General features: G+C 36.2%; 1 protein-coding gene across 5 annotated transcripts; it reads right to left on the reverse strand.

Annotated features, from left to right (window-relative positions):
* Positions 1 to 100: 100 nt before the first annotated feature.
* LOC120770094 (flocculation protein FLO11-like) lies at positions 101 to 10788 on the reverse strand. Of its 5 annotated transcripts, none has more exons than XM_040097245.1 (5): positions 10646 to 10788; positions 9639 to 9878; positions 4537 to 4839; positions 1327 to 3621; positions 101 to 812 (listed from the first exon to the last, which is right to left on the reverse strand). In XM_040097245.1, exons 2-5 carry the CDS (start codon positions 9769 to 9771, stop codon positions 349 to 351), a joined length of 3195 nt encoding a protein of 1064 aa, XP_039953179.1. In that variant the 5' UTR covers positions 9772 to 9878; positions 10646 to 10788; the 3' UTR covers positions 101 to 348. The 5 variants fall into 5 exon arrangements, with proteins under 5 accessions (XP_039953179.1, XP_039953182.1, XP_039953180.1 ...); XM_040097248.1 differs by lacking the exon at positions 10646 to 10788 and adding an exon at positions 10476 to 10636; XM_040097246.1 differs by lacking the exon at positions 10646 to 10788 and adding an exon at positions 9983 to 10468.
* Positions 10789 to 13720: the final 2932 nt, after the last annotated feature.

Consider the following 13720-nt stretch of genomic DNA (forward strand, 5'->3'; position numbering starts at 1 on the left):
TGCCGCTCTCAAATTGTCTATACAAACCTCACTGAAGGAAATAGTGTTATGTCCGAGAAATGTATATTTATCTATTGTATGTGGAAACTAATAAACCAAGTAAGTTATAAGCAATTTTTTAAGTTTTTATTTGCAATTACATAAACTGTTACACTCATGATCATACATACATAAGCACATATAGAAAAGTGTGGGATTAACATTGTCTTAACATGTTCGATATATTCAATGTAACCAGAATTGCGAAAGATATTCTAAAATACTACTCTCTGACATATTGTAAAAACAAAAGTATGTTATAAATAAATAATCTTTGATGCTGCGATGAGTTCGTAGCTGTCCTTACTTCTATTTATTCGCTTTGACATTGTCAAACGGGATCAACACTCCGGGTGGTCCACCGAATGTCCCTTGGTACTTATTAGCACCCACACCAGTGTCGACCGGGGAACCGGCGGAAGTTGAAATTCCAACGCGATTTGCAATGTTAGGATTGGTTGGAAGCTTTGGTGGTGCTGTAGGTGCAATGGCCGTTCCCTGTGTAAATGCAACATTCGCAGGGCGTATGGATCCATCTGATCGCACTGCGGAACCTATTTTTCCACTACCCAAAACACCTGGAGATCCGCCAAAACCTCCAGTGTATTTTCCAGTATTTACATTGGTTACTGGTCTATTATTGCCCTTGTTATTAAAACTATTGAAATTCGTGCTCTGTTGAGCGCCGTTGAAAGTTGAAAACGCGCTCGGAGTTGAAGCCTTATTGAAGGTATTTGAAGTTCCGATGAAACTGCTGCTACTATGTTGGAAGTCTGTCAATGGAAATTAAAACATTTTAAATACATACAATGAAATTAGCAATTGGTTCCATAAAAATTAATAAAATATCAAATTAATTGTTTATCTCTGAATAGGAAAGTAGTCGAAAAGTTGATCGTTGTCCAAGAAACTGATCAATTGCCGGAAGCCATATAGGACCACTAGATGCCTATAAAATCTCTCAGTGAAGTGGAAAAGTGGCTTCGGCGACCTTCAACTTCTAGTCCTTATCTAATATAGGGTTATTGTCTTATTTGTTGATAGGTGTATAATAATAATTATTAGTATATGCTATCGGTAAAAGTGTTTGAATTTTGGTTCCTAGTTTAGTTGTATACTTAACTCTTCAATTGTTGGTACTACTAATCGATCTATCAAATTCTCTTAGATCTATTGCAAAACCACTTATTCAAGTGGGATTCTGATTCCTGGAAGCTACTATACTATGGACTACCCTAACTATTGGCTGTATGTGTAAACTATTATTTTTTTAAATTTAAGAGTTACCTTTTTGGAAAGCTGCTTGCCCGGCAGTGGTACCTGCACTAAATCCACTTTGTTTAGATGCGCTTGTAGAGCCGCTGGAAGTACCAAATACATTGTTAGTTATCACTTTGCCTTCGTTACTTTTCGAAAATGTGGTTTTCGTTGAGCTACCAAAATCTTGATCTGTAGAAGCCGATGAATCGGCGCTGCCAGCCGTCGACGTTGGTTCGAATGGAGCTGCAAAATTTTTATTAAAACTTGATGAGGAATGTTTGTTGTTATGAAATTGGTCAGCTGTTGTCGCTGCGTTTTCACGATCAAAATGAGGAACTGCCTTGCTGACATCGTTCACGGCCACAATGTCGACTTTACTCTCAGCATCTGCGGTTGGTGGACTAAATAGCACTGGTGGCACAGTGATTGGCTCTTGATTGTTATTGTTGCTATTAGGCACTTTCGCGAATGGATTTTGGATGTTGAATGGTTTGGCAGTTGTGATGACTTTTGATGGGGAATTATTAAAAGCGAAAGTACGTGTAGTAAAGGTGGAGGCGGAAGCGAGAGTGGAATCGTGCCGATTAGTTGAACTTGGTGCAATTTGAAAGGAGTTAAAGGATGTGGGAGAGGATGTTATGAAAATTGGTTTTGTTGTATCTGTTGTTTCAGCAGACAGCTGCGAAGGTGGCAGCAAATCATTGGAGACATCCGAATTCGATTCCTCAGCATTGTATATGAACGGTACACCTGGAGCCAAGTCGGGATAATCGAAATCAGCTAACCACGATGGTAAAGTGACGGAATCGAATGGATTTTCTTCTATTGGAGTTGCAGGAGTTGTAGTTGTAGTAGTCGTTGACGTGGTGGTAGTAAATTTAATTGCATTCTGAGACGAAAACGGACGTGTGGCACTATTGTGTGCTGGCAAGAAGGGATTTGAATTAGAGAATTTTGATGTTGTAACTGCTTGACTGTTTTTCACTTCAGCACTTGCTGTATGATCTGTGATAGTGGAAGAATTTTCATTAAATCTATTGTTGTCTTGTTGATATCTATTGATATGGTGCGATGGTGCAGCCGATGTCGTTAGTCGAGGTTTTGGTGTCGTCGTGCTAGTCGTGGTACTGATGACGCTATTACTAAGGAATGACGTGTGCACTTTCGAATTGGGAAAGGTAGAAGATGAGGCAAATGTCGAATCATGCGTTTGTGCAATATGGTTGGAAGAAAAACGATCAACAAAAGAGTTGGGTCGTTGAGTGGTTGTAGTAGTGGTTGTTTTGGCAGTTGTGGGATAAGCGCGTACCCAATGTGGTCGAGGTGTGGATACAGTTACACTTTTAGGGGTGGTGGTAAATGCTTGACGCGGCTTAGGTGTCGTAGATGTGGTATGGGGCCGACTGGTAGTGGTGGAAGTTGTACGAAGCTCTTCAGGCAACTCAATGTCATTAAGATCGGTGTATGGTTCAAGAGGAGGAAGAATATCCCGCGAAATGGTATCATTATATTCGTGTATATTTTCTGGTGGAATAAAACTAACTGCCGCATCCAATTCAGGATCATCAATATCAGCTAACCAGGATGGTAGAGTATATGAGTCACCATTTTCTAATTGGAAAAAGTCGTTTGGATTAAGTGGTGCTGGTGTGGTTGTTGATGTAGTTGTTGGATTACGTCTAGTAGTTGTAGTACGACGAGTTGTTGTGGTGGTTGGACGGCGGGTTGTCATAGTAGCTCTCGTTGTTGACGTAGTAGTTGTGGTTGTGGGCCTCGTCGTACGCGCGGTAGTCGATTTGGGAGTAGTTGTAGTTGAACTCGTCGAATGAAACCTATTTTCTTGTGGACTAGTAAGGGATGCCACGGAAACACTTCCTTTATTGGAAACACCAATTTCAGATGCTTGTGCACTGAAGCTCTGTCCCGCAGTTAAAGATACTTTATTGTTATGTGTACCAGATACAGATTTTGGTAAATGATTTCCCGATGTAGTTATGGTAGGTTCTTGTTCTATTGGTGGTAATAAATCCCATGCGATAACTTTCAAGGATGACCCATCCTCAGCTGGCATGTATTCTACAGGTCCTCCAATATCCGGGTCGTTTAACTCAAGTATGTATGATGGCAACGAGTTAAGGTTATGATTTGGTAATTTCTTATCTGTTTGACTTGTAGTAAGCACATTCGTGCCTTTCGGGTTCAATTCGACTAGCTGAGCATTTTCCACATCCACTGTCGTTGCCGCGACTGCTGTAGCCAAAGGTCCTGGAACTGAACTCCTACCGGTTTCTCCATCCGTCGATACAGCAACGGCAATGGGATCTAAGGCGGGAAGGGGAGTTTGGTATTTAGCAGCTATGCGATTAATAGTGGCTATATCAGTAGGAACGTTTGGATAATTAAAATTACCACTACTTAGGGGTTGAGGGATATTTTTGTGATGTGTGGAGATGGAGCTTCGTTTGCCTCGGGAAATAAAATTCTTATTTCTAGGGTTAGCGATGTATATTTGATTTTCTCTTTCAAACGGGTAGAAATGAGGTGATTTAAAGTCAGCCCGGTCAATAGGAGCGTGTGGTGGAATTGATGGGGACGTTAATGGATATGGTGTACTAAATACTATGTTATTTGGATGTTTGGGGGTTAATTCAATTAAGGAATGCTTAGTAAATATATAATTAGCTAATTGTGTAAATAATGGTGATCTTTGCGAGAGCGGAGACGTAGAAGTATACGAAATTGGTGCGCTTGTGAGTGTGTTGGCAGTGTTGGTAGTGTTTGTACCGAATGCATTTGTGGTTCTTTCGAACGAGTTAGTGCCATTAAGCGTGTGTTCCGCGTTATACCAGTGCTTGCTTTGTTTTGGTGTTTTATTGCTGCCAGAACTCTTGGCTGTATGTATGTCAGTATCAGTAAAATTAATAAGTTGATATTTTTCGTCATGATCTGGCGCTATTTGAGGAGAACTGAAATCATTTGATCCAGTTTCTTTGTTAATACGTTTAACTTTAGCATCAATTTCATTGTTGATATTAGGGTATGTGACCATCGAATCATTGTTGCTAACAAATACGATCATTTTGTCGCTGTTCACCTCACCAGACATTGTTTCGAACTTTGCTTTGCTAATTCGACCTTTTGTGACGCTCTGTTGTTGATCGTTCGTATTTGACTTGGTAAATTGGTTTGGTGCACTAAAATTTGTATATTTTGTATTAGTGTTATTTATTAACTCACCAATGAATGGTGGCAGTAAGTCGTCGGCCGGCTTCTTTATCTCAGTTATGCCCGAAGCATAGTTGGGTATTTCAAATTGTAAACCCTGCGCACTGATTACCTTCCGCCCATCGGGTGTATCGATGGGTTTCAGCGTCTCAATCGGATTACCATAACTATCGACCGCCGACGGTTGATTTTTGCTGAAGCCTTTAACGTCTCTGGCACTATTATCATTATTAAGAGCCGCAGCTATCGCATCGGAAAATTGTGTTGGTTGTGCTTCTAAAGGGAATGGCGATTCTGGTGGTGGCCCAATACCATCTGAAAATTAAGTTTTTGTTGTTGTTTGTTGTTTTTCGATTGCTGATCTCTTATTGTATTGTGTTTGGTGTTTATGTGCTAATGTTTTGTGGAAAGTGTATATCAAAGTATATTCTATACATACTACATACATATGTATGTATTATATACTACAAGTGTGTGCGTATGTGTACTTGGTGGATGTGGTGTGTGTGTGCTGGTAATAAATCATGGAATTGAGTTGACTGCGTGCATCATTATGTTCGTGCCGCAGTTCAGTGCATTGTACCGCACATATTTGAAAAAACGTGTATTTTTTATGTATAAAACGAGCGAATGCAAACAATTAAAAACATACAAACATATACATATGTATGTGTATATCTACGCACATTTATTGAAAAATTAACATGCAAAAATTATGCAAAAACATTCATAAGTTGATTGTTAGAATTATTAATTGTGTCTTAAATTGTTAAAGTTAGGTTACATACATACATATTCAATTTAAAACATTTTCTATACTACATTTCTGTCATCGCATAGAATAGGCACGTAAAGCAAATCAAACAATTAATAGTCAAAAGTGTCGAATAAAAGTTTTCTCATAACTAATATCTGTATTTTACCGTCTTTTCCACACTCTTTCTTTATTTTGAGTGTGGAGTTTTACACCACGATAGTATTACCAAGGTGAACCACATTCATAATATTCTGACCCATTGTTGGCTAAGATGATCATATATTGCAAATAAGGCTCACTTACACCGTTAACACTTTATTTTCAAGTAATTAAGAAATAACATAAGCCGGTGTTGAAAAATTTATTGGACCGAATTAGCATTTGCGATTCTTTGCTGAAACGAAATGAAATCGAAACATTTCTGAAGCAAATGGTAACAGGAGATGAAAAGTGGATCAAATACGTCAATGTGCGAAAAAGAACATTATCCAAACGTGGTGGTGAAGCTCAACAAATGGTCGCAAAGCCACGATTGCCCCCCGAAAGGTCGTGCTGAGTGTTTGGTGGCATTGGAAAGGAATCATCCACTATGAGCTGCTCTAGCCTGCTCGAACGATTGATTTTACATACATTTTACTGTCAACAACTGATGAGATTGAAGCAAGCAATCGAAAAAAACTGATCAACAGAAAGGGATCATCCATCAGGACAACGCTAGACCACACACTTCTTTTATGACTCGACAAAAACTGGGAGGGCTTGGCTGGGAAATTTTGACGCATCCACCATATAGCTCTGACCTTGCACCATTGGACTACCATTTGTTTCAGGCAATGTAGAACTCCCTTAATGAAATAAAGTTGGCTTCAAGAGAAGCCTGTGAAAATTACTTGTCGCAATTTTTGTTGTAGGTATCAACAGCACATTTTACTTATCCGCTGTAATATCAGCTGAAATAACTTAACTTAACTGTATGGCTCATACTAGGATTCGAATTGTAATTAATAATTTAAGGCCATCTCTCAATAAACAAGTTTTGAATACAGTTAAGATATCTGTATTCAAAATTTATGTTTTAGAATTCATTTCACAGTGTCTCATATTGAAAAACGCTAACGAATCGTAGCTGCCACGCTAGAAAATTTCTACATCTGAAATGCGAGTTTCTTTAATTTTCACTTCCCGTACAATATACTACATACATTCCATCAATTGGTTGTATTATTCTGCCATTAATCACTCACGCCTCCTAGTACCACTAATTATGGAGATTTTGCAAGAATTTTTATTGAACATGTTACTGACTCATGGGCTTGTACAACTAAAAAAAACTTGCTGCTCACCAAGTTAGTATTCGCAGCCATGGCTGACAGCTTGTTTTGAAACAAAGGTTGTTAAAGAATTCTCAGAAATTCCAGCTTAAATTGTGTGACACACACACACACACACGCACAAACATTTGATAAAAAGTGTATTTTCATTATAAACCACATACATATCTACAAAAGATGCTTATATTATCAAAACGTTTTCAAATGGATGCACTTACCAAGGTGGCCCTAAAGTTCCCGACCTGCTCTGTAAAAAACGACTATTTATGTGACTGACTGTGATTTTTGTGGTCAGTGTCAGGTCGGGTGCTAATACTCGTAGAGTCACCCTAGTATGTACTTGTATGTATGCGTGCATATTTTTCTACTACTTCTACGTAAATATAGTGAATCTACATATGTACATATACACATACATACTTATCTACATTTGCGTCTTCTGTATATACATACTTACATACACGGTACGTGGCTTGCACAATCGAATGACTTCTACTGCACAAAAACGGATGAGTAAATATATACTTGTATATATGTAGTTGTGTATGTTTGTATGATATAATGCCAAGGCAAAGGAGGAGGATTATTATTTGTTGTTAAAATGACAATTTCGCTTGTCAAACTGGTTTATAACTGCCTTTTTACTTAATTAAATTTTGATTAAAGCCATAAATAATAAATTTAATATGCAATAAATTTGTAATGGCAAATTGTAGATCTTCAACAGAATTTGTATATAAAAAGAACAGTTTGTTAGATTTGCGTTAAAAGCAGTAAAATGTATCCAAATATATTCACACACACATACGCACTTATGAATACATGTGTATAAATATTCTCACACTCTTTAAGTGGATCTACAAACTAGCCATTTGAATAATTGATCAAAATAATACTTAAAAAGATACCATAACAAAGTCCCAAACATCAGTTGTCTTGTCGCTTTAATTATCTTCATTGTCGAAGTTTTGAACGCGCGGCGGGGAGTGAAAGCCAATTATAATGTTTAAATAAATTGTTTGACATTTCAATGACTATGGTTTACTTGAGGTGTGAAGCCAACGGGGAACGTTTCATGAAAAAAATATTTATCTTTAATATTTAATTAATTCCGGTTGATGCGTAAAAAAAGCTGTGTGTGAGCATGCATATGTATGTATGTATATATATATATATATATATGTATGTATATGCACATGTGACCTTTCTTTTCCATACTTATTCCACTTGTAGATTTTTATTTTAATTTTTTTGATTTATTCTTATGGTGTATAGATTTGGAGGTTGTAGGTTGTATCTTGCATGTCCTTTTAAGGGAGCATTGGGTGTGAGCAAATGTGCCCCACTGGTTTGACAACTGTCATATTTATATGAATGACATTCCGTTGAACGACCGCATAAATTTAGCTTAATATAATCTTTCAAAGCCATTTAAATAAAGTCCCACGCTCATTGAGAGATCTCAAGTTCGAATGCCATTTGGAAGTGGCAATCGCCAAATATATGTATGATTTAATTTTTTTTCTTTTTCAACTCAATTAGCAAAACAAATGTCTCTGTCGACTTAATACCGAAAAGCTAATTTCTTACTGTACATAAAAAAGTATTTAAAAAGCTAAATGCAAAGGGTACTAGTTACTTAGACAGGTCCATAAAATAAATAACTTTTCAGTTTCGTGAACCCAAAAATAAAATAAAAATATGGTTCGATCTTTATTTTATTATTGATTTGTAAAAAAATACATGACAGTGAGTAAATATTGGCTTTGGCAAAGCAAATTGGTGCAAAGTTTTATTGACAAAACGATAATAAGTTTAAAATTGCCATAATCTTTGAGAAATTATAAAACAAATGGTAAAAATCAAGAGCTACGAAAATGATGCAGCCATCAAAAGCGGGCATAACTTATACAGTATTCATAGGATAGCATCAGGAAATATACCTTCGTTGGAGAAACCAATACATTAGACGACTAGTTGCAAAACAAAAAAAGGTAATGTCTTTAATCATTTGGAGTGCGGATACCAACAAGGAAATGCCGCCATATGCCCAAACAATTAGCTCCGAAGATTGGTAATTCCCAACATAGTAGTGGAACACACAATCAAATGCACTTTCAGTTGGGTTTGAGAAAATTCAGCAGGTAAATGACTACATTAACAGTGGTGTGAATGAATGTTATTTACAAATTAATTTGTATATATAAGTAATTATGTTAGCTACAACAGTATATACATATGTATGGGTAGTCGAAAAAGTCTTTTCGTTTATTATCAATAGATGTCGAGCAGTCGTATATCTCCAGTGCTACCAACGACATTGTGTCATACCATACTCGTATAGTGTTGGGAAAATGAGATTTTAATATTTTTTTTTTTAAATTAAATTCGGTGAAAACAATGTAGAAATTCGCTAGATTTTAAAATTTTTGTATAAAAAAGGAAAGAATGCCACGCAAACCACCAATGAAATTTGTGAAGTTTACGGAGATGATGCTGTTGTGCTCGTGTAGCACAACAATGGTTCGCTTGCTTCCGTTCAGGAAATTTCGATTTACACTGATGAAAGTTTTACTCTGATGGAATAATGTCTCTAGCAGAAAAATGGCAAAAAGTGGTCTACCAAAATAGTTCATATTTGTTTATTAATTTATTAGTATATATGTACATAAAAAGATAAGTTGAAGTTTGGTTAGAAATACGAAAAGACTTTTTCGACTACCTAATATTGTTTCATTTGAGAGGATATACTTAGTATGTATGTATGTCTATTCCAGTCGCCTAAAGTTTGCATTTTTATAATAATTTTTTTGGCATTGATGCAAAGCGGAAATTACAATAAGATTTATAGCAGAGTAGCATTAGTAATGAAGCCCCAAAACCAGAAGCCAAGATTGATAAGATATACGAGTTACCTTAACGTTATTTATCTACACATTTATGTATATACAATAAATATTTTATATTTATATTTATAAATAATAAAAGAAAATAGCAAAAAACAAGTGATCAAGGACTAAAAATACCAAGTTTGGCTGGTGCTCCGAAAGCGGGGCGCACAAATGACCCGCTCAAAACGGTAATGGCACAAATAGTGGTAGCTATCCAAAGTCTGTTCAGACCCTGATGAGGCATACGCCCGTTTGGTGACCGCATCATGCCCGCTTTGTATTATACGGCAATTGTAAATCCTTTTTAAAATTTTGTTTCTTGGTTGTTTGGCACTTGAAATCACTTTAACGCTTAACTTCACTTTCTTTCAAGAGCTGTTGAGTTAAAAAGAAGAGGAAAATGTGAATTATATTCAAGTTGTCGCGAAAACTTTTAAATATTATGTTATATCATTTATTATATACTCGTATGTATGTACATATATCTCAGCTGGGCACTTTTCACACAAAATTACGATTGCGATATAATCGGCCAATAAATGAAACATGACATTGATTTGTTCAGTGTTTTGATTTTCACAAATATTATCTTTAATATTTCAAATTTTCGATATGTGTGCGGGCATTAATTCCCAACTGAATTATTATCGATTTCTCCGCTAACACTTATTACAGCATTTATTTAATAAAATTTATTTTATTTTTTTTCACTTATTCGGGTTTCTGTTAAAATCTACATTATGTCACTGTTTTCAGCTTATTTTCAAGTTTTATTTCAGCATATCGCATTAATTCGGTTAACATATAGTACTTTAAGTATCTACATACATACATACATATGTATATACACATGTATGTATGTAAAATGTGAGGTAATCCGTGTTTGTGAGTCTGAAAGTAAGATGCACTTTGAGGATTTTCCGCAATACAAAAGTAACTTTTCACATTCACATAGCCGTATTATTTACATACGTAAAATTGGCCACTTCATTACAGAAAAAAAAGAAACAATCAAACTGTGTGTACTATCTACAGATAGATACATATAATGAGACGATTGAAGCAACATTTATATTTAAAGAGTGTAAGAAGGCATTAAATAATAGCCATAGCAGCACGATTTACTAAATTAAGTAGCGTACATTTGTACTGTGGTAACTTATTTCACTTTCTGTGTAGTTAATGTGAACGCGGAAAGTCAAAAAATACGTCCGCACCGCACGAGTTCTACAGTTTTAATAAGCGCGCGTTTCTTAAGCGTGTCTTGCCACAGTTCGCCGCCACAACTTAAAGCATTGTGCGCCCAGCGCTTAACAGGTCGTCCGTCTGAGCTGCTGACGGCGACGTCTAGTCAATAACGATGTGTGATCGAACGATCGTCAGCCGCTGCGCTGCTGCATCACGTCGCGAAACTCAATCGCTCCGTGATGAATCTAGTGTTTTGCTTGTGTTTTTCTACTTTTTTAATGATCATTTTGGCGTTGATGTAAGGCGCAAATAGGGAGCCGCGCAGGCGCTTCGAAACCGCAAAGTTAAAATACAAACAAACACATACATACATATATGTACATACATATGTATGAATATATAAATATGGCAAAACAAATGCTGCTGCTGATGCTGATGAATACGAGATTGTTTTGCATCGCGTATAATCGATCGGTTGCTTGGCTGATCACACAAATGAACAATCGCGGTGTTGGGGCGTTATTATTGCTGACTGCTCAGCGCATTCAATGCATATTTCAACACCACGTTTTAACTTTCTTACATTACTACTGCTTATATCATGCAGTCATTGTTATATGCTCGTTAATACATATCTATGTACATACTACAATGTACATATGTATGTACGTATGTATGATTGTGTGTATAAAGCTTTGTCTTTAATAACTTAGCGCTTAGTTTTGCAGCACTGTGATTTTTAGGAAATTTATTAGCTATGCATTGGAAAAAATCTCATTTCAAAGTGACAGCCATATATGCACTTTATTACTGTTACTTTGAGACGATGCTGGGAGTTTTTGCCACTACATGTAAAATTATGTACATACATATATGTCATATGTATACATATGTATATGTGACCTGATCTACGGAAAGGGGGCTTAGGTGTCATTTTCACTTTTGGGTTGATTCGGATGGAAGATGAGAGTTGTTATTTTTAACAGCTGTTCCCCAGAAAACTAGTTTTCGCACGTTAGTTCCCTTTTCGTAGACCAGGTCACATATGTACATATATGTAAGTATGAATCTACGAAGATTTGACTTGACTTAGTGCAGAGTGCCTGAGTCATTAAGAACTTTATTTAATGAGTGCGTTTGGATTTCTTGATCTTTCTAATTACGATTTTCCAAAAGACTTTTTAAAAATAGAGAAATATTAAGTTGACCGATTTAAAAACATACTTTTATGTTTAATTGGTATTGTTGTAAAATCTCCAACGAAACACTGCATACACCAGCATAGTTTCCGGATCCATGCCAAATATCATTTCTGATATACATACATATCTATACACACATATGTACATATATAGTATATACATATACACATACATACATATGTATGTATGCATATGGAAAACCAATAAAAAATTGTTATTTATACATAGGTATAACGGTACCTACTGCAAATCATCATCATAATTATTCCCATTATCGAATTCATAATCAGCTATGGAATGGATCAATTAACGAAGCAATTAATGGTACCATGCAGCTAGCGCCGTAACTTATGAAATACGGTTGTTAAAACATACATAATCGAATCGAAATGTTGGTGAGGTCATAACACTGTAACTGTTGTAACTTTATAGTATGTCATATGCCATTTAGTAAATGCATACATACATCCATATGTACATATGTATGTGCAGATATTAAAAATCTTTTCCTTCATTAAGGGCTTAATATGCAGCTAAAAAATAGAATGGCGGTAAGATATTGCCACTGTAATAATGCATTAAACAGTAATTAAAATTTGCAGTGTTCCATTGAACCAGCAAAAGCCAGCCGTCAGCTGCCATCAGGTTTTCGATAGCGTCTATAAACACCATCGCTACGTATACATGCATGCTTATAGACAATTATAATCATCGGATACGAAACTTCAATGAAACTTAATAAAATATTGCCATGACGTAACGCAAATATAGAGAGACTCGATACATACATATGTACATACACAAACAGCATAACTAATGGCAATGACGGATTGTGCAAGGACGCTCATAATCATAATTAAACAGACTCTTGAGACAAACATTTTCGTTTGACATGCATCTTCAAAAGAAAATTGTAAGCTTTAGTGTTGGTGCACAGCGCGGTGTCTTTTCGCCAGCGAGGCATGCTCGTCGTGTTGCTTTATTTTAGTTTACTGTTTTTGTTCCAATGGGACACGATTTTTGTGGATTTGCATGTTGGTGCCGAACTTTATTGGTTTATGCTAATTGAAAACTGGTTGAACTCTGAGAAGATATAATAATAGAAGAACCGGAACAGTTTGCGAGAATTCTATCAAATTCAGCGGGCAAGAAAAAAAGACTCTTATTTTCTATAGAAACGAGAATATATTACAGTAATGTGTGCATATATGTTTGTATGTATGTATGTATGTCCATGCTATGCACCAAATATGCTATTCTTTGCAAAGGAAAGCTTCCGATTCCAGCCCGAACTTTCAAACTCAATCATCTGTTACTGAATTGCATCAGAGCTACATACTTTAAAACAGATTGGTGATTTTGGAAAACGGAGATTTCCACGATATTATTCTTAAGAAAAAGCTGAGTATTTAAGCATTTCTGCCATATTGTTCTTAACAAAATGCAAAACAACACATTCTACGCATGTACCGGTAGTGATTATAAAATTTCCGGTCATGCCGGATTGGCAGCGGGTAGAATGCTGCGAGAGGATCAGTACACTCAGAGGTTATCTAATCACATAAACATATTTCCTACAATCGGGTTTAGCGGAGAGTCTTGTGCAAATATTATAGATAAGGTTTGGTTTGTAAATACATACATACATACATATTGTATTTGCATGCTTACGTACGTATCTATATTTTGACCACTTATTGGTTTCACAGCTTCTAGGGCGCTGGGCAATTTCTGGTTTTACTAACAAAATATAAGTTCCAACGTTCATTTCGTGGGCGTATGTCTACATCGCCTTACCTAGGTGGATCTCGGACTTAAACATGGCTT

Source organism: Bactrocera tryoni, chromosome 3, assembly GCF_016617805.1.
Source record: "Bactrocera tryoni isolate S06 chromosome 3, CSIRO_BtryS06_freeze2, whole genome shotgun sequence".
NCBI lineage: Eukaryota > Metazoa > Arthropoda > Insecta > Diptera > Tephritidae > Bactrocera > Bactrocera tryoni.